General features: G+C 42.0%; 2 protein-coding genes across 8 annotated transcripts in view; one reads left to right on the top strand and one right to left on the bottom strand.

Moving 5' to 3' along the window:
* Positions 1–1,827: 1,827 nt before the first annotated feature.
* DENND10 (DENN domain containing 10) lies at positions 1,828–14,715 on the bottom strand. 5 transcript variants are annotated; one of them, XR_008236854.1, is made up of 10 exons: positions 11,864–11,927; positions 11,063–11,259; positions 9,739–9,818; positions 7,995–8,143; positions 7,693–7,804; positions 7,230–7,330; positions 5,960–6,067; positions 5,279–5,373; positions 4,172–4,562; positions 1,828–4,076 (listed from the first exon to the last, which is right to left on the bottom strand). XR_008236854.1 is itself a non-coding variant. In XM_052798654.1 (9 exons), the coding sequence occupies exons 3-9, from the start codon at positions 9,792–9,794 to the stop codon at positions 4,386–4,388; spliced, it is 798 nt and encodes a 265-aa protein (XP_052654614.1). In that variant the 5' UTR covers positions 9,795–9,818; positions 11,063–11,259; positions 14,564–14,715; the 3' UTR covers positions 1,828–4,385. The 5 variants fall into 5 exon arrangements, 4 of the variants coding, with proteins under 4 accessions (XP_052654614.1, XP_052654613.1, XP_052654612.1 ...); XM_052798654.1 differs by lacking the exon at positions 11,864–11,927 and adding an exon at positions 14,564–14,715 and having other exon boundaries at positions 1,828–4,562; XM_052798653.1 differs by lacking the exon at positions 11,864–11,927 and adding an exon at positions 14,599–14,696 and having other exon boundaries at positions 1,828–4,562; positions 11,063–11,279.
* An 88-nt stretch (positions 14,716–14,803) lies between these two features.
* EIF3A (eukaryotic translation initiation factor 3 subunit A) overlaps positions 14,804–21,293 on the top strand; it is a 36,389-nt gene continuing 29,899 nt past the window's right edge. For all 3 annotated transcript variants that reach the window (XM_052798903.1, XM_052798902.1, XM_052798901.1), the window contains exons 1-3: positions 14,804–14,956; positions 18,784–18,974; positions 19,173–19,309. In XM_052798903.1, coding sequence (XP_052654863.1) covers positions 14,908–14,956; positions 18,784–18,974; positions 19,173–19,309 — 377 coding nt within the window. In that variant the 5' untranslated portion in view covers positions 14,804–14,907. The remainder of the gene's footprint in view (positions 14,957–18,783; positions 18,975–19,172; positions 19,310–21,293) is intronic.

Genomic DNA, 21,293 nt, shown 5'->3' with positions numbered 1-21,293 from the left:
CTCCAAGATGTTTCTATTGCCCTAACCAGAATTTTCCAGAAGAGGAGGACAGGCATCTGCCATTTAAATTGTCAGCCTGGGTGACTCAGCTGCTTCCCAAATCAGGGCTGGGAAAATATGTTGCTAAAAAGGCCCTGGCATCCTTAGTCTTGAAATAAAGTCATTATGAGACTAGAACTGCCAGACACCTGGTAGTCCAAAGGGATGAGATAAGTGAGGGGAACAAGACAGGAACAAGCAGAAAAGCATCATGTTTGAAGGACTTAAGAGGAGCGTCAGCACCTACAGGAAAACCTTCCCCTTTGTAACTCGGAATACATTAACAACATACCAGCCCAAGGCAGGTCTGTCTCCTGCCTTTAGCACTGGCCAGCAGGTGTGTTAAGTGACAGTGCATTAGTGGTGGCACCAGTTTAAGGTGTGGTAAACTACAACAGATAGCAGCTTTCAGCTTCAAGGAAAGCCTGTCTCAGTACAGCACAATATGGTAGCAGTTCCCTGCCTACCCAGCTTGTCATCTTGAAATTTAGGAATATACAATGAGGCTTCCATATCCCTTTAATGTAGCTTAAAAAAAAAAAAAATAAAACCAGCCACTCCCATGTTTGGAAATACTGAGATCAAAGCATTTCCTCAGCTGGAGCTTGTGTCCCTGTGTTACTCCCAAGCCTGTAACACAGCCATGCTATTTTTCCCTGCAGGCCATAGGGGTGGAGGAAGGAAGGATGCAGGTGGGGAAGGAGCCCTGCACTGCAGCTCCTTCTCTATCAGACAGCAAACACCAGGCCACGTGCTGCACAGTGTCGCTTGGGAAGGAGCTGTTGCCCAGTCTTTGGAGTCTCCTCCCAAGTCTCACACCATTTGGCAGCTACAAGGAATGACCTCACCTGACCAAAGATCCCTCTGACTCAGACTCCAGCCAGAGAGCTCCCTAGGGAAGGGTGTAAGGCAATACAAGGCAACTGTGAACCTCTTACACTGAGCTTTACGGCTTGTTTTTTATCTAGAAATTTAGCTGCTTCAAACAACATCTCACAACATGCTATTAACAAATCCTCATTAGCCCCTTTTGGTAGCAGTCAGAGGTTGAAAGCAGAAGCAGCCTGTAGTTTTAAGATGGATGCTATCAGATGTCCTGCATCAGTTTTTTCCAGGTTACACAGCATTATAGTGCTCTCAATCAGAACATTCCCCCACGTGCTTGCCTGCAGGGGAAACAAGGCAGGCCAGCTTATACCAGGGACTAAAAGCCCAGGGATGGCAGCATCAGAAACAACACAGAGTTAGCCTTAAGGGACTAGTCTAATTTACTCAGCAAAATCACAACTGAAGGGATTGATCATTTGATCATTTATCCCACTCCCCTTTGCAAGCCTTTGCTGTGTTCGCTATCTACCTTCCAGTATCTGCAAATGTAGTGCAGATGTTATGCTACAGCTGTCATCACACTAACCGGCTCACATGGGCAGCGAGCGAGGCAGAGTGCACAGGGAGTACCTTTTGCTTCAACTGAGGAAGGAGCAGTGCTACTATTTTCATTTGAATTCAAGGCTTTCAATTATTCTACGTGCTGCATGACTTTTGGAGGCATGTCTCTTAGCAGGTCGACAGGAACCATCATTCACCATTTTGTATTTATCAAAGAACAGAAAGGCAGCAAGATGAGAAGGTATGAATGAAAATTTCATTTTACACAGTCTTTGCTTCTAGGAGGAAGAAGAAAAGGATGTCATCTGACTTTGCAAAACCAGCAACTGTACACACAGTCTGCTTGTATGCATCCTGGGGAAAGGGAAGTGAGAAATAAGCAGAAATCTTTCCCTGTCCTGACCTTCCAGATTTTTCTATTTTATTCTAAACCATTTTGAGAGGAAACAGTGTCAAAAGTCAGTAAGAAAATGCAAGAACATTAGGACAGTCTTTTGAAGGTACTGAAGCCGAGGGAGGCCAATACACCTTTCTCAGCACTGACAAAAAAAAAATCAGCACTGATGACAAAACTTTTTGAATGTGTAGTAGTACATTTCTGACCTAAACATCAAGCTGTAGCTTAATCCCAGTATTGCAAAACTAAGAGCTAAGGCCTGTGACTCAGTGGTCACAACTACTGAAGAATAAATTTACATAAATTAAAGGGTAGACTATTCAGGATTTTAAGACATAAGCGTGCTCTGAGTCCAGTTCCTTAAGTGCAAAATTATATTTCATTTGTTTCACACAAACGTCAGAATACAAGATCTAACACAACACCAAGATTTTCAACTTAAACATTTCCAAAACAGAAAGCAAAGTAAGCATTCAATATTTAGTTTGTAACTGAGCTTCTCTGCTTTTTGTGGTTGTCTCTAACACCCATACTACCTTAATGATACACCTTAAGGCTTTTTGTTAATAAGAAACTATGTGAATTTCTTCACAGTTACAATGTGGTGTTAAGACAGTTGACTGAAAGCATGTTCAGATTTTTCTTGGTGAAAGACTTCAGTTTCAGTGGACTTTAAAGTAGGTCCGGAATGGAATTTTCAGCATAATTTTGTAGTTCTGCTATTCCGACTGTTGTGGAAGTCCCAAAACAGAAGCAGCAATACTAAAGAACCATTAAGAAAAAACAGTAATGGGCAAGTGGGCAAAAAAAGCCACAGAGCACTTACAGATAAATGAAGGCAATTGCAGTATTTTTCTCAGAAGTTAAAAAAAAAAAAAAAAAAAAAAGAGCCCACTCTTCTGTGTTCAGGACTTAAATTGCAGAGTTAAGTATTTAGAATTTTACACCCCTGAAAATAGAGGATTATTCTGAAGCACTTTCATTTACTGACTGTAATAACTAGCCATTTTATACATAGATGCCACATTCCTTATCCACATTCTAAAATAGACTTCCTTAACATATGATACATAGCAAAAGGACAACCCTTTTTCAAACCAATATTGCTTGCACATGGTTATTGATAAGCTCTACCAGTTCAGAATAGCAAACATCCAATTATTTAACAATATAAATATTGATTACCAAAGTTTTAATCATAAGTATAAAATCTCTATGTAAAACCACATGCTACACCCTATCTGTACAAAGGCCCGGAAAAAGGTTATTTTTTTCTTATAACAAAGTGCTACTGCAGAATTGACCGATTTGTCATGGACATTTCTGAAGAAATACAGATCATTTGGCTCAGCCTATTTCCCTACAAAGAATCCAAGTTCTTCTCAGAAGATTACAAAGCAGTTAGTTTCAGGCTGCTCAATGAAAAAACAAACAAACAAACAAACTCTTGAGTTATGGCTATGCAACCAAACAAGTAGGCAAATTTTAATTTTCTCTAAACTATTTCCCAGTTTTCACTATTACTTCAAAAGTTTCCATCTACATTTAGTCTACACACAGCACCATCAGATAGTACCTGTGTTACAGCTCAAGCAGTTTAAGAGGTTGATGCTCTACCAGTGGTACCTGGCCATTTGAACGCTTCTAGTCCCACTAGGCTTTAACGCATCTGATTTTGTGTCAAATGGATCAGGAATGAATGGCCAACTATCTCCTCAGCTGAGAAACCTAACAACTTCTTAAATGACTCCAGCTGTAAAGCAGCACTTGTCTGTGATCCCCCTAAGCAGCTCCATTTTAAATATAGTAATCCTGTCCTCTTTTTCCCTCCATCAGAGGCATGGGACAGAGTGAAAGGGGGAAAGATCGCTAAGGCAAGAGTCCAAAAGAGATGCTCAACTCCCACTTGAGCTTTAAAATACCTCTTCCTTTATGTACTAAGGCTACCACGTCAGACCTTCCCAGACATCCATTTTAACACCTAGACACTTTCAAGTAGAAAGAAGAGAACTTGTCCATTTATTTGGGATTTCCAGGTATCGGGCAGTCCAGAGCAAGAGCAGTCTGACAGGCCGACATACCTGAAAGCCCAGAACACGTGCACTCAGACCAACTGCATGTTCAGTGCATCCCTGTGCAGAGACTAGCACATCCAAACTGCGCTGGTTTTAGACCACGTGTGCTGCAGCCCACATTCCAGACCTCAGGAAGACATGTCAGAGCAAGAACAGAGCTGTCCGACATCTGGAACCTGCAGGACAAACGGCCACTATAATAATGTCTGGCACAGCCTGCTACTTGTATATGCGCCCACAATGTGATATGAAATACAGGAGCCATACATACAAAGTTATAGTTGGGGAAGATAATGACACCAGGAATGTTCTCAAATATGCCTCCATATGTTCCGCGTCAAGCTCCAATATTCTGCATTACATCACGGTAAATATGACATTCACTCTTATACCTTTAATTTTTCCATATAAAATACCAAGTATTCCTATCTGTATGGCAAAGACAGTATTTTTGAGTTGGTCCGTAACACTGCAGTGCATCAAAATCAGATTTTGAGCATTTGTTCAGCAGCTGCTAAATGAACAAGAAAGTTTTCTGTAGCTGGTGGAAATCGCTTTTGTTTCAGGGCCTCAGAATTAAGGGTTGGTTTTTCATTGCCATCAGAAACTTCAGTAAGTGAGGCTAAAGTAGCCAAGATTTCTTTTGTCTTCAGAGAAATATCCTTCAGGAACAGAAAAACAAGCAACCATGAATATAGTATTAGGTATTAAAATGTTTTAACATACACTTAATAAAAAAAAAAATCAATACAGAACAAAAAGAAAATAATGATAAATAAATAGTTAACTTTAAAGACCCCAATTATTTTAAGGCAAACTTGCAACAGCTCTTCAGCCTGCTCTTGTGTGATGTTGAAGAAAGGGAGCATAGCCACTCCACACGCTCCTCTCACTGGCCTGAGTGAGCTCTTTTGACTGAGGCACTCAGCTGTGAAATATCTAATAATCTATTAGATAGGGGAGGAAGTGAAAAAAACCATCACCTTAAAAAAAAAAAAATCAGGCTTTACAGTTGAGAAACCGTATCTCAGTAGGACTCTTTGAAACGTATTGACAATACTATTGACAAGGTATTGAGCAAAATACATGCTTTGTAGACTAAAACTGGGAAACTAATTTTACTGGAAGTCTTACAATCAATAAAACTTCTGACATTTCTTCAGCAATGTGGTTACCCAAGAGATAATATAAACCAAGTATGTCATCCTTAAAAACCTATATGAAGAATAAAAATGCTCATTTGTGAAGAAGCAGAGGGTAGAAGAGATTGACTGATTCTCAGGGACAATCTTCCTCCTACTCCTCCCCTTCCGCCAAGATTTAGCAATAGAAGTAATTTATCTAGATTTAAAAATAAAAATGAAAATAAAATATTAACCTTAATGACTTGGCTGTCTGATTTATCTGGATCTTCTGCAGATTGAACAATTAGTTGTCCAATTTCTTTGTGAAGTTTTCCCATTGTCATTGCCTCTGAGTAAGGAAAAAACCCAAAACACAAAAGCACACGTTCACATAAAATGACCATTTCTGTGACATCTAGAAATACATATGAGTAACAAGCCAAAACAAGGAGCCCTCTTCATGACTGCCATTTGAAATCTATCAGTAAAGGCAGTAACCTGACATATCAACAGGCAAATTATCTACCTCTGAAGAGGCCATAAGCAGATGACAAGGAGCAGCAAGATGACAAGCAACATACAAGCTTTCCTTTCAAAGAGCCCCCAGTCTCCAAATATTTAGTGCAATGTTTTTCTAAAGACTCATGTGATATCCCTGCATTCAGCTGAATGTCTCTTCCATGTAATTGTCTAACATGGATGTTTTGAAATCTCAGTTGTACGTTTGTTGGAAGACAAAGCATGTCTTTCCAAATTCCAACTTTCACCAGTCTTCCAGGGTCTCAATAAAACTGGAAGACAGAAGTTTGCATACTGACTTTTCAGAACCTGGATGGAAGAAGGATCAAGATTGCTTGACCTACAGCAAGGTTCACCAATTACTATCAACTCTGAAATAAATGGCCTCTAAATCCAAAATATGAAAAGCAACCAACCTTTTACTACAGGGGAAATAGTGATCTCACTATCTGCCAAATTCACATATACATCGTAGAGGTCTGGTCTACTGTTCACTTCAGAATCTGTAAATCCAGCAATGTAACCTAGAGAGCAGAATTTTGGAAAGATTAGGATCTTCATAAACAAAACCAAAACAAAACCAAGATATTGCAGAAAAATCACAGTCCTAAAGTCTGTTCTAAGAGTATTTGACACAATACTCATTGAACCCATGAGGTTGCCTTCTTGATATTATCAGTCATTTAACAAGCGTGTCCAGCAGAATGCTTCACTTCCGAGGAGCTTAAAAATCAACTTCTAAAATTGCCTTGAACATGAATGAACCCCTAACACTCCATGCAATATAAAAAGGTTACCCATTTGAAATTTTAAACTCTCTTCCCAACTTGCTACTAAAATTATTCATTTGCAAATGAAAAAGCCACTGAACTACTTCTTTAAAAGAATCTCCACTTCGGAGCTGGTAGTCACTAAGTCAGTATTAGACTGGAACAGAGGAATAAAACCAGCAGATATTCTTATTTGTAGCATGCCAGGTGAGCAAACTTGGAGCAGCTTTTCTCTGTGGAAGATGTTTAGTGAGCTGAAACAAGCACTGTTGGTAATGCAGTAGAAATATTAAAGATGAGTAGTCTTCTTGCTCATTATTCTGTATAGAGAAGCCTTTTAATTGCCACATTATGCGTCATGCTAACCTTTGCATAAACCAAAGGCCTCTTCCTGGATTATGCGTTAAGTACTACGCATACACACCAATGTGTCACACGGATCAAACTCCTACATAGCTGGTAAAGTCTGCCTGTGATTAGGAGCCAGAGACTTCCATGGCAGCAGTCAGCATAAAAATTTGGAACTGAAAAAAAAGAAAAAATCCTAAAAATTCAGTTACTAGCTATGTGTAGAAGTTGGAAAAAAAAGGTACCTTATCTAAAGTGAGCTGCTTTTATATAACAGTAAGACTTTTAACGCCCCTGATCACAACATCAAAAAAGTCTCGAAGCTGCTTTGCATCTGTGATTAGGGGTAGACTGCTGCGGATCCACCCAGAAACACCAGATTAACTAGTTATCTTCTAACACACTGGTTTAGTTGATTTGCCTTTTCTAAAGGAAATGATGCTGTTCGAACAATAGCATTAATAGCAAAGTAATTGTTTTTTCCTCCCAAAGAGCACTGATGCAAGACCTTGCAATAGAAACTGAAATTAAATTTTCTTTATATTTTTGATTAATAAATTATCACTACCTGTGCAGGCTTTTAAGGCTTCCACTTCCTCCTCATTTAGATGTACATATGAATGAAGAATTGACCAGTCTTGTCGATGCCACACTAAAGCAGGCAAAGTCCTAGGGAAATTAGATTGGTATTTGACACACTGTAGATTTTTACTTACACTGATTAAAGTTTCACAGTGTGAAATGCATGTCATAAGAAAGAACTAGTATGACTAGGTCTCATTTGGCATGCATATACATGACCTACAGAGATTTCTACTAGCAGTGCAAGCAGAGTTTATCACTCACTCTACAGTTAAATTTCTCTAAGTTTACGAATGCATGGCTAAAGCCTTAAGAGAGATTTAGCAGGATTTCAATAAACAGGTTTAAAAAAGATTTTTTTCCCTAAAATATCGGCATTTCTCTCAGTGAAGGTTCAAAATTTGTTGGACTTTTGGGGGTGGGTGGGGAGGTAGGGATTGACAAAGTACCTGGTAAACTCCTGGATAGCTTCTATTCTAGGATGGTACACTACAATTCTCTTCTTTAACATCAGTGCCGTATACAAGATAACTGTTTCCATTCCAAACTGAGATACTATATCTAGAAAAGCAGGGAAAATTATTTTATAGAAGATATCCATGCTGATATTACCATTTGTTTTTTGAAGAAGCTTAATAGTAACAGCACAAATAATACTGTTAACACTATTTACTTAAGTACACATGAAAACTGGATTGTATTTTATATTGTACAACAGAAATCAGAATAGAGACTTCTGGTATTAATTAACCTTTGATGGAACCAGCAAGATAAGCCTTCCGAGCATCAAAATCCTTGCTGAGGAAAGATCCGTTTTCTTCGCTTTGGCAGATCCCCTTTGTAAGGACTGCAATGTAGCTCTCCATCATTTTAACTGGACTTCCATGCTTCAAGTAGATTCTGTGTGAAAAGAAAAGAGTCTGGTATTTTGACTGCAAACAGTACCAGCAGACATATGAAAAAAAAAAAAAAAAATCACAGTATCACAAATAGCAATATTATTGGCAAGAATTCTTATTTTGGACACCTGGTTAAGGTTTTAAATACTAAACTAGAAGTCTTTCAACATGCACACAGAAACATGTCTTTTAGGATAAAAAAAAAAAACCTACCTTGTATTTTTTTTTTTTTTGAGTTTCCTATTTTATGAAAAAACAACATTTACCAATATGGAAACATAGCACAAAGGTGTAAGAAGGTATCCAGACTAAAGAGTCTTTGCAGACTTGGAAGGTACCTGCTTTATGAAAAGGCAACTACTACAGTAACTCCTGTTATTACATGCAGACCATGTGACTGGTTAGTTTTTCATTTTTTTTCCAAGTATCATTAGACATTCTTCTGGGCTCTTTGTTAAATGATGAAAGAAAAATATAAACATATGTCCTTGATACTCATAAAAAAACAAACAAACAAAAAAACCCACAGCACAAAACCACCACACACCAACAAAACCCATGCACTTTTAGCTGTCTTCCAGACAGCAGAGAGACACCATAACTTATTTTACAGGTTAAGGTACTTCAGGAATAGCACCGAAGCTCTCAACTATCTGTTTTCCATACTAGCTATAGTACAGAGCTATGTCACATTTGAAACTCAATTATCATATTATTCCTCTAATAATATGATAATTATCATATTATTCCTCTAAATAGAGGAATTCATTCTGGATTTGAAAACAAGTATTAGCTGATAAATCAGCATTAATGTGATCCACAGCGAATCTAAATATTTCACGTATCAGTGAAAAAGAACAACCTCAGTTTTTCAGTACCCTGCAGAACTAGTAAGCCTGATGGCATTCCCAAGTCTGTTATACAATAACCTCACAACTGCATCCAATTAGATGCAAAATCTCAGGGAATACTCTTGGTATCAAGAACCGGGACCCAATTAATTTGGGAACTGAAGGAAAAGCAAAGAAAGATGCAGAGAGATGATGATGATGGGGACATGGAGGAAAGTGAGTAAACGGGACAAGGGAAGCAGAAGATGGCAGTCTGGTTGGAAAAAGGGAGAAGGCTGAGCCACAGACCTCGAGAGGCAGAGGGCTCTTGTTTTCCCAGAGGAAAAGCAAGAACGTCCCTGCATGCTGTGCTTAGTTCTGAGGAGCTGCAAGAAGCATCTGTAATAGCAATGTTGTGGAGGGACGCAAGTTGTCCACCATACACATGGTGACCTTGACTACACAGCACTGATCTCTTCCCAAATGTTTATACTTTTTAAAAGTATGTTCTCAGACAAAATGAGCGTGTGTCTGGAGAAGACACATTAAAACCTACTGGGCATCTGACATTCACCCAACACCTATCGCATGAACTCAAGGTTAGCTCAAATCAAGGATTTATATAATCTGATTCACAGTTTGTAGGACTGAATTTCCAGCAGATTTTTAGACCAAATGCAAACACAACACAATGAAATTTAATCTTTTGCCTTGGCAAGATCTAAACATGCACACAGCAGTACCTCAAATCAGCTTTTATACAGACCTACACAGTATCCTAGTGAAGGCTGCATATTTCTCTGGGTTGAAGTCTTTGGCCATCAGAACAATGGAGAAATGGGTCACCTGGGTAAGACACACGCACAGAAAAATACACAACTTATTTAATGACACCATATGAACAGTCTTCTTCACGTTATTGAACTTACTGCAGTACTCTGACAAGGTGTTTCAATTAAAAAAAAAAGTGAGGAGTAGCAGCAGATCCAAGTTACTAACTGAAGAAAAGCCCTGGTTAACGGATTTCTGATGTGACTCATTTCCATTGAGTCAGCTTTAGCACATACTATCTTTTGCTTAATCTACTCTGTAAGAGTTGCTTTCCTTTAATCTCATGAGATTATTTTAAAAGAGAAAAAGGCTTTTTTCTTCCCCACAGCAGGCAGGAAACTTCCAGAATTTGTTGCCCAAGGAGGCTGTGGAAGCAGACAGCATCAACATATTTAGAAGGAGACTGGAAAAAAATTAATGGATAGCAGGCCCACAAACAGAAATACTCTTTAACTTCCATAATCGAGTGATTGTGGGCTGGGACAGTATGAGGCTAAAAGTCTGCAGACAGCGACCAGGCTCACGTGTCCTCCTTAAATAGCATCTCCCACTACACTGTCAGGGACAGCACCAGGACACATGATTTTATTTAATTTTTTTTACACCTTTAAGGTTCATAGGAGATGTAAGCTTGGAGTGAGGAAAGGCAAGCAACATTCTGCTGTGGGCATGCAAAATTACCACGTTATCTTTCTACTTAACAATATAGCATGAAATACAAAAACGGAATAAACTTAACAGACAATTTAATGATCTTCATAATAGGGAAAGTATAGAAGATACAAGCATATTTGCAGTCTTTCAGTTATCAATGCAGTGGAAAAGAAAGTACCTATATAACTCAACCCTTTGAAAAAAAAAAAAAAGCATTAAACTCTATACAAAGAAGATTTCGCACACTATGAAAGACCCTTTCAACTTTTTGACAAAAAAAAAAAAAATGAATTACTGAACTTGAAATGCAAAGTAACTAGAAATAATGGCATGAAATAGCATTTCTGTTTCAATACAAAGAATCTAAATTGGGTAACGAGTATCTCAATCCGTCTGCAATTCCAACCAATATATATCTTGGTGAAAAATGAAACATGTGGACTGGTTAGACAGCTGGATAAGAAATGCATCTGGAAGCACACAAAACCTTACATCCCTTCCCTTCCTCATAGCATACACTGGGAAAACACTGCTTAAACTGCCGGAGGAAGCTCTGCATATGTCTTCCCTGCACTCTACTGAAAAAACAGCTGGCCAAGTCCTACCTTTTTCAAGGCTGGAGAGTCTTGAACTTCCACAGTTGTAATGTAGAACCACGACCTTTTATACTGGCCAAATACAAATGTATGAAGCAATTTATTTTCATCTGTAAGGCAGCACTTTCGAAGCAATAGACTCCTCACTTCAGCTGTTACGGACGGATAACACCAAACCCACAACGCATCTCCATTGGTGTCTTTTTCTATGGTGGAAAGATGTTCACTGTGAGAATGCCAAACAGCAGCAAGGAAGTAAATCGATGGGTTAATCAGGTTTGTTTCCTGGAATCAGATTAAAATTCCACCTTACCCTGACCCTAGACATCCAGTTCTGCCGCTAGTTTAAGTTGTAGGGCAGCACTTGTGCTACGGGTTTTATTTTTTAAACGTTAACAAGTATCCACTCTTGACCTGCTTCACGAGGTCAAAAAAGCACCAGGAGTTTAAATACACATTCATTTGAGCAACGCGTTGACCGACAAGCACCCAGACCAGCTGACCTATGATTTTCCCTGCTTCTCCTATTTCTGATTTCATAACAGAAACCTCAGAAGCCGTGAATTTAAGACACTCCGGCCGGTTTAGCTCTGTAACAAGCAGACCGAGACGCCGACCTCAGCCAGCGGGCACCCCTCGGCACAACCACAGGCTGGCAAGCGCCCGGCCGGGACAGGCCCTGCGCCCGCGGCTCGGCGGGCCGCTGGTAAGCGGCACCCCCCGCCCCCAACCGGCCCCGAGCCCCGGCCCGGCTCCCCCTCAGCAGCCCCCCGCGTCCCAGCCCTTCCCCAGGGCCGGGAGGGCCCTCACCGATCAGCCCCACGGCCAGCAGCAGCTGCGCCTCCGGCTCTGCCATCTTCCCTACTCTTCCCTTCTCAGCTCGGCCCCGCCGCCTTCCGCCCGCCGCAAGCCCCGCCCCCGCCGGGGCCCCGCCCGCCGCAAGCCCCGCCCCCGCCCGCCATTTCCTCAGCCCTCCTCTTTTCCCGCCCTCGGCCGCCCTGGCGGGGCTTCAGCTGCCTCCCTCACGCCCTCTCTGGTACCTGCCAGCCTGCTTTCCAGCGGTAACTGGGGGGGGGGAAAAGGCTTTTGAAAAAAATATAGTCTTTTTTCATTGCCTGTGCTATCTCGCTTTCTAAGTCACAAGGCACGATTTACGTTGCGGTGTTACACAAAAGGAGGTGGCCCTGCTGGCAAAGGCTTCCCGAAGTCACGGCCAGAAGCTGCACCCCTGAACAACGGCCAAAACACAGACTTCCCTACAGAGCACGCATAAAGGCTGGTTTGTGCATGAAAGGCGGCCTGAGTAAGGTGAGGAGTATTGATAAAGCGTAACGGCTATTCCTGAGTAACTCCATGCATCAACAAGTTTACTGGAGAATTAAAAGATCTTTTTTTCAAGTTTGGATGAACAATAGTACCTGAATACCACGTACGGAAGGCATAGTGCGCAAACTCCGCTAACGGCACAGAGCAGCTGCTGATGAGGAAGAAGAAACAGATTAGGAAGAAGAAAACTTTCAAAATACCTGGGATAACTACAGGAGCACCAGAAACTGCGAAAAGAAAACGTGCAGTCCTGGGAGAGAGGCCAGGCCCATCAAGGATCACACCTAGCTAGGGAACACACTAAAGGGTAGCCTATCATATGATTTTCATAAAGTCAAAGCACACACTTTCAATATACTTGGCTATCGTGTAGAAAGAGACATGCGGAGTCAGCCCGTAAAAGCTGCTCCCCACACAAAATCGTCTGATTCATTCAAGCCTGGAGGGCTTTCAGGAACTTCAGAGAGATTCTAAAAAGTGGAGCAGGCTCCCAAAGAGCAAATGCTGTTCTAAAACAGCGATAAATACCAGGCAGCACACCTGCGGTCCCCTGCCAGAGCGCAGATGCCCCCCAGGGAAGGCTCTGCAAGGCCTTAGGATTGGCACTGGCTCCGGCGACATGGCACAGGCAGCCTACGGATGCTGGGAAGCTGCCACCCAGACCTGGGCGCTGTCTCTGGTACTCATCTGACAGACTTTTAAATTAGTTTTATGAAGACAAGAAAAGGACTTGTTCAGCACTATAAATAGCTTAATAAAGATTCTACTGAATGTATCACTGTGGTTTGAAACGGAAAACTCTAGGCTGCCAGAGCCAGTTCAGAACACAGACCGAACTAAAATACTGTCATATAAATCAATAGTGTGGCCTGATGGAGAACACTGTGTACAATACCGCTCACCGGATCTCAAAGGGAGACTGGGGACACAAGGACATGAAGAAACTCCCAAGTGAAGAGAGCTTGAAAAAGCAAAGTTGCTTTTTTTCCCCCTTTTTTAAACTCTAGAATGGAGGCTCATGCAATAGAGTGGAAAGGGATCAGTGTTACAGGGATACAGTGATGGTGCTAAAGCTTCCAAACAGTGACTGCGTCTTGTTCTTACTTTTAACTATTTTTCTGTTTAGCAATAAACTCTGATTACAAGCCAATGTTAAAAGTAAATTTTTAAGTATGTTGTATAACGGTTATAAAGCTTTTTGGTAGCCATGCAAGATGGTTAATGTGAACAGTATGCAAAAAGAAACCAAGCAACAAGTGTACAGAAAGAAATGTACCAAACCAGAAATTCAAAAGATAAGAACAGGCCATCTTTAGTCATCATAAACAGACTTCCTCTCCACCTCCCTACGTATTTTTCAAAAAATTATGCTTGGGTATACTTAAGAATCCAGTGTAAGACAGCCGGGACTGCAGAGGGTCACAGCTACAGTCACGATGCCATCAATGATCTAGCTGCAGAGGTGCGCCTTTCTGCTGAAAGACTGAAAAGCATACTGTGTTCAATGCCTTACGTGGAGACGCACTATTCTGGCGTGTACTTCTCCAAAATATCCTATTAGTCACGCATTCACTTGCTGCCGTTCTACTGCTTTTGCTACTGCTGTTACAGGACTTTTGTGTGTAATTCACACACCTTTATACAGCTTCCATTGTCCCTCCATATGCCAATAGAAATTTTCACATCAGTGGTTTTGAAAAATATACACTGGCACTAGTGGTACACTTGTATGAATACATTTCTATTACTATTGCTCTTAAGAGGAATGGGTGAGTTCCTCTGCAGTAGTTCCCCAAGTTTTTAAGATCAAGAATGAAATCTGCAGCTGATGGTGACTACGTGCACACAGAAGGGCCTTTCTGCATAACTGCCCCAGAGTACAATTTCTGAACCGGCTGAACAAGTTGCAAAGAGCAAAGGCTCAGCATACGGTGATGACTTCTTTGCCAAAATGTTCTCCTGCACTGAACTACTTAGTTAACCCAAAAGCTTCAAGTCTAAGTCAGCCAAACGGCTTCGCGGAGCTCCGCAAGCCAGCTTCCTGACTTAGAGGGCCGCCGCCACCCACCACCGAGGCTCCGATCAAGCCAGGGACTGCCCTCAAGTGACGGGTACGCGGGGCTGGCGGCACCCACCCCCGGACACCCCGTTGTGACCGGCCCCTGCCTCTGCGGCGACCCTAACCGGGTGCCTGCACCGTCACCCCTCCGCCCCCGAACCTCCAGCCGGGACGCCCGGCACAGCACGGGATGTCATTTGGGCGCTAACAGCGGAAACCAGCCACGCCGTTAGCCTGAAGCCACGGCTCCCCGCCGGCCGCCTCACGATACCCTCACGATCGCCTCACCGACCCCGCCTCCGCCGCCAACCGCCCCGCCGGGAGGGCGGGAAGGGCTTCCGCTTCCGCCGACGTCAGCGCGCGCGGGTGACGGGCCGCCCTCCCTTTCCGGCCTCGCAGGCTGCCTGGCTGGAGCACGGAGCGAGCTGCCGCCGCTGCCGCCGCCCTGTGAGGAGAGGCCGCCGCCATCATGCCGGTGTACTTCCAGCGGCCCGAGAATGCCCTGAAGCGGGCGAACGGTCAGTGCGGGCCGCCCCACTCCCACCCACACACACAGCGCCGGTTCGCCTCCCGCTCCCCCCGCCGCGGCGGGCAGCCCGCACCGCTCCTCTTCCCCCCCACCAGGCCGCGCCGGGCCGTGCCCGCCCCCGGAGCTCCTCGGGCGGTCCCCCGGCGCGGAGCCTCGGCCGGCGCCTTCCTGGCGCTGAGGAGAGGCCGCCCGGGAGCGGCGCGGCGCCGCCTTGCCGCGAGGAAATGGCCGAGGCCTGCCGGCGTCGGCCGCGCCGCATGGCGGAGGCCAGGCCCGGGCGGCCGCGGGGAGCGGGCCCGGCCCGGCTCCGCCTCCCTCTCCCCGGCGGGGCCCCCGGCCGCCCGCGGGCGGAGACGGTGGGCAGGCTCAGGGGGAAGGGGATGGTCGCGGCGGCCGGGGCTTGTTCTGCCGAGGGCGGCGCGGCCCGGGCCCCGCGGCGCCTCAGGCTGCGGCCCTGCGCCCGCGGGAGCCGCCGCAAAGTCGCCGCCGTGGCTGCCGACGGGAAGGGGCTCTCCGCTGGCCGGGGGCTTTGGGGTGAGGTGTCCGGCCCGGATCTCGCACCTGCTCCGGGATGAGTTCCAAACCGGTCTGATCCCGGGCCCCGTTTTTCCATGTGGGCTTCGTATGTAGTAGTCCCGTCCTTCCTGTGCCTCTGGTGAGAAGGCAAATGATTAAACTTCTTAAATGTTGTACAGGCTGATGCATAAGCTTGCCCCTGGAATGGAAACCAAGGATGACTGCACTGTAGCTGTCTCTCGCTGACTGCCACATGTAAAGCTGGACTGGTTATATTTATCAGCTGTCTCCTTTCAGGCTAAATATATGGCTTTGACGCTTCTTTTTTTTATGATGTCCTATTTTAAGCTCTTAGCAAGACCGTTTAGACCCTTCATTGTCACAGGGCTGATTGCAGGATGACACTTAAAGACATCCAAAAATTACAGATGATGTATGGGTCTTGAAATGACAGCTGAAGAGGCTGCGTAGTCTGGGAACTATACATAATTAAAGTCCTTGGTGTTTTAATAAGAAAATGTTAAATAAAGTACTGCACGTCCTCAAGATTTCTAATCTAAAATTCGTTGTAAAAATCATTCACGCAAAGATAAAAAAGATGAAAGATAAAATCAGCTTCAATCAACTTCCAAAGATGAAGTTGTATTTTAGCAGTCCTTTTACTGGAAAGGATGCACATACAGTAGTATATAAACTTAAGTTAAACTTCAGAATTCTTGGGTAGAGTAAGTTGTACTTACGTGGTAAGCAAGTCACGTTGTTGGAATATTGACCTTAAACTGTTTAAATCTGACATTCTATCGTTGCTTTCCTGGTATTGAAGAGCAGATTTAAATTCACATCTCTTGCACTGCTGCAAGTCTACTAAATTCAGACAGACTCAAAGAGTAGAGGACCTGAAGCATTCTCTAGACAAATGTTAGCAATAATGAGTCTCAGTAGACTGAGTCAAGTCTTGCAAACTGCAGGGGCTCAATCTCACCATGGCCGAGTATAATAAAGGGTGAGAAGTTGTACCTAAGGCAGATTGTATGTTGCAGGAAGCAGTTTAATGTCAAACTGACATTTCAAATTGGAACATTCAGTGCAGTTTCCAGACTTTTAAGTGTTTGCATTTTATACATAAGGCTCAAGTGAGCATTTAGGAGCACTTTATGCTTGAGGTTCTCAGGACCTCAACATACATAGAAGATGTTTGGAAATAGAAGAGCTTGAATGATTGTAAATATGTACAGATATGTAAGAAAGGCTGGTTTTCCTTATAATGATAAATGTAGGTCAAAGCCAACCCTTAGTTATTGTTAATATCTGGCATTGCTTTGTAGTCAAGGATGTAATGCAACTTTTGGGAGTGTTTTATTGTTGCAGATACTGAGTTTGCTTTCTGTTAGAGATATCGGATAACACATGACTTCTTGTTCACCTTCTGTAAAGACGTACATTTTCTCAGATTGAAAATTTAGCTTAATTCTGGATTTTGGGTTAGCAGTAGATGAGTTGTCAATGTGTATCAGGGAGTTCTTGTCACTCAGAGCTTCAGTTGCTGTTTTGGCTACCGTTTAGCATTTTAAGTGGCATAACAGAAAACAATAGAAAAAATGTAATTCTGGCAGCTATTCAGCGGCTAAGGCTTTACATTTTGTCTGTTACAAACCTTTGTTTCCATAACTTAGAGTTTCTACTGTAAGGCATGGTGATGTGTGCTGTATTTGACTCTTCATGTTCACTGTGTGTGTGCTTTTACTAACAGTGTCTGTTAAATTAGCCTTAATTATTTGACTTACTCGTAAGAACTTGCTTGACTAGAGTTAATTAAAAGTTTCAAAACAATATGAATTAATTTTGTGCTTTGTCCAGTTGGTTATCGACCACCAAGAGCTGTGGTTGGAATGGCCTGGCATTGTTGCAAGATTAAACTTGCCTTTCAAGTTTATTTTCATAAATAAGAAATTGTAAAGCTGAGCAGTAATTGTCTCAAAAGCAGCACTGAGATAGAATAACAGTGTAAATTATGGATGGAGGATAGCTTTATTAAAATTCGCTTGGTGAGTAAAAAGTGCTGCTGAATACTGTCACACTTTAACCTTAATTATCTTTAAATGTAACAGTATGTTTTTTCTAGAAAGGAACTTGCTCATCTTATGCAAGCTCATTATTTACATGAACTAAGTCCTGAATACATGCTGTTGTGGTCCTTAAATTAAAACCGCACTGCTGCTTTCAAAATACTTCTCGGCCATGTTTAACTTCAATTTGAAGATTCCAAAACTTAGAAGCTCTGTGATGGCTGAGCACCTTGAGCAGGCCCCTACTTTAATCCTTTCTGCCATTATTTCTTCAGGAATATAGTGATGTCTGAAGTACTTCCTGGGAAATACTGGCTACACCCCTCAGCCTTTAAGAATACACACATTTCCTTTTAGCTGTATTCTACTTCTCTTTATCTTTTAAACCTGTTTGCTTCCCATTCTCATTGTTCTTTTGTCTTGCTTTTCTGCGGTTAAGAGTACTTAGAGTAGGGCCTGTGTGTCTGCCGGTAGCTGGCTGTGGTGGTAGCTGGCTGTGCTGTTTCGGTATTTGCTTGTGGATGGTTTGCTGTATTTTGTATTGAGCAGAACGTGTGGTATATCATAAATGGGAGTTGCTGTGATGCTGAGAGATCCTGTTAGTAACAGCAGCTGCTTAGGGAATGAATAAATGGGGCACTGGTTTCAGCAGCAAGGCTGATTTAAAAAATGTCTGACCTTTCAACTGGGCTGTAGCAGCTTGTAGTGTAAGTGTTCTACAAACTGAATTTCTAGACCACTGAGTTTAAAAAAAAAAAATCAGAACAACTTTTCTGAGGGAAGTTTGTTTCTTTCTTGGCTTGAGGGCAGGGCCTTTTTTTAAGTCAAATTCACTGGATGGTTTGCATCTTGTTGAATGACATTGGTAGGTGCTGTACAACAAGGCTTGTGGTGTGTATTCGTTGTCCTTCTTGATGAAACTAGCTTTAAAAGTGGATGTATATATTTTATTAATATGTATGAAGTGCCCAGTCATGCCTTGATGGGTGGAGAGACTTCTCTGCTATCCCAAAATTTTCATGTTAATGGAGAGGTCTGCAGTCGCTTGCCAGTCATGTCATTGAAAGACTGCCCCTGCAGTTGCATCTGCCAACATTTTTGATAAGGCCAGCTAAATCAAACCATCAATGCACTTTGGTTAGAGTTGATTAAATTCTGAAAGTTTACAGTGTTAAGCATAAAAACATACATCTTCTGGTTTGCAAGTCTTTTGCTAATTGGATTTTACTTTCAGAATTCCTTGAGGTCGGCAAAAAGCAGCCTGCCCTTGATGTTCTCTATGATGTTATGAAAAGTAAAAAACACCGAACATGGCAGAAAATCCACGAGCCAATTATGCTGAAGTACCTGGAACTCTGTGTGGATCTCCGCAAGAGTCATCTGGCAAAAGAAGGACTGTACCAGTACAAGAATATTTGCCAGCAGGTATGGCTTTTTTTTTTTTTTTTTTTTTTTGTAGCAAGCATGGTATGTGTCAGCTGATATGATCTAAAGGTAACTGATTGGTCTTGAGTGAAAATTAATTTGCCTTTTAGATGTTCCTGGGTTTGTAGCATTTATGTTTTAAATATTTGCTGCCTATTATGGGTGGAGACATCTTCCCATTTTCTGCCTTTGATGTAGGTGAACATCAAATCTTTGGAGGATGTTGTTCGAGCCTATTTAAAATTAGCTGAAGAAAAAACAGAAGCAGCTAAGGAAGAATCCCAGCAGATGGTACTGGACATAGAAGACTTAGATAACATTCAAACTCCAGAAAGGTAGGTAGCCTGTCTTTAAAATGTAGCAATTCACAGCAAAATATCCTTATGTTCATGAAGGAAGTATCCTTATTTTCATGAAGGATGTTGGCAATTCAGAGAACCGAGATATAAAGGTGGTGGATTTGAAATGGAATGCTAGAGGTGTTCTAGAGGTTTGAAGGGTAGGAAGAAAAACAGGAATTTTGCATTGAAGAAAATCCTAAGTCCAAGTAAAGAAAGTAAGTAGTAAAGACTAGAAAACATAGACACAGTAGGAATGGTTCTGGGAGTTGGGTCACCGCTTTCTAGGGTCTACTCAGATGTGCATCTGTAGTGGTATTGGAGAGTTTATTATTGAAAGCTTCTCATTATCAGTTGATGTACAAATGCTATTAATTATATTGGACCAATTGAATTCCTGTATGTGATAACCTCCAGTCTTTCTGACCACATTGTGCATGTACAAACAAAAGGAAATGTTACTTTATACTGGCTTGGGTAACTGATGAGATAATAGAAGAAATGGCATAAAAAGTAAATTCAGAGTGTTATAATTAATTGGATGGATAATGAGAACGTAGAAGGAATGGAAAAATGGATCAGTAAATATATCTGCTTTAGGTTGTGTATAGACCTTCACTGGCAAGTAGTGTCAGGTTAGGCTGAAACCACTCTCCAGCTCTGTGAGAAGTCACTATTCTGTTGTCAGAATGTTTTGTAGGGGAACTTCCTAATCTGCTTCAGGCAAAGTGAGGTTAGCTCCAATTCCATATTTATGTTCTTCAGATGAATCTGTTGATTTAGGGAATGGTCACGTACAGGTACGTATGTGGTGACATCTGTGGAAGAGGGGTGACAAGATGGGGGTGATGAAATGTTTTAAAGCATTCCAGTTGAGTTTGGAAGAGGCCATCTGCCCATATCCTTTAAAAAAATCAAAAGGTGTAGGGAATAAATTAAAATTTAAAAAATTTATAAAATTTAAAAAATAAGTCAAACCAAATTAAAACTTGCATAAGATATCAAAAGAAATAACAAAAGGATCTTCAGCCATAAGTGGAGAATTCTAGGAAAAATGGTGGTAAAATTCTGAGGAAGTGGGTTGAAATTAACCATCCCAGGTGTGGTCTGAAGATTAAAGTAATACTTTGCTACTGATTTTTTAAGAATATTGATTCTGAAATAAAAGAAAGAGGTAGGTTTTTAGAGCATGGAAATTACCCTGTCTGAGGTGAATGGAAAAGTTGTCTTTCTCTTCGTGTTGGGTGACAGCGTAATTCCTATCCTAGAGTTTTAAAAATATCAGCAGATGTTGTGGGTACTAAAGCTCTGCAGATACCCGTCTGAGCACACAGTGTGTTTTCTCATCATCCATATGCAGGACTGAGTAGGGGTCTGAACAGTTGCGGATGTGTTATTATCTTGATTGTAATAACATTTGGGTCTTTAGTATGAGTTTTGAAGGAAGGAAGTAGTATGTGGAGTTAAAAATAAGATAAAATTCAGCACAGGCTTGCCGAAGGGTAGATGACATATGATTATGTTAGAATTTTCTTTGGTAATTTAATTTTTTAGATTTAAGAAATGCCAGAGATATAACCTGGGGAAAAGTAAAGCTGTTGATACCATACCAGAAGGGATGTTTGCAGTTGAATTGGAAGGGGACTAAGACATTACCCAGTGAGAAACTGATGACATGTAATGACGAAAGGAGATACGGAGCAAGAGTGAAGTTAGTGGGAATTCTTTCAATTAAAGTCTTGGCACAGAAACTAAAAAAGTCAAAGTTGTATCTGCTGATGATAGAAAATGGGAAGAAATTATGAAAGTAGGGGACATTTTGTCTTGTGTAGGCGACTATGAGGAATAGAGTTACAGTAGTCAAATAATACTCACAAAGACATGGAGTTACATGTTAACAGCAAGGCTCTGGTAGAAGTTGGGAACTCATTGGTTGCAAAAAATGAAACGGTTACAGACCTGTCTTCGGTAGTTGTTCCAG

This window comes from Harpia harpyja, chromosome 10 (assembly GCF_026419915.1).
Source record: "Harpia harpyja isolate bHarHar1 chromosome 10, bHarHar1 primary haplotype, whole genome shotgun sequence".
NCBI lineage: Eukaryota > Metazoa > Chordata > Aves > Accipitriformes > Accipitridae > Harpia > Harpia harpyja.
Note: the sequence above shows the minus strand (reverse complement) of the source record. Positions and strands in the feature narration are given on the sequence as shown.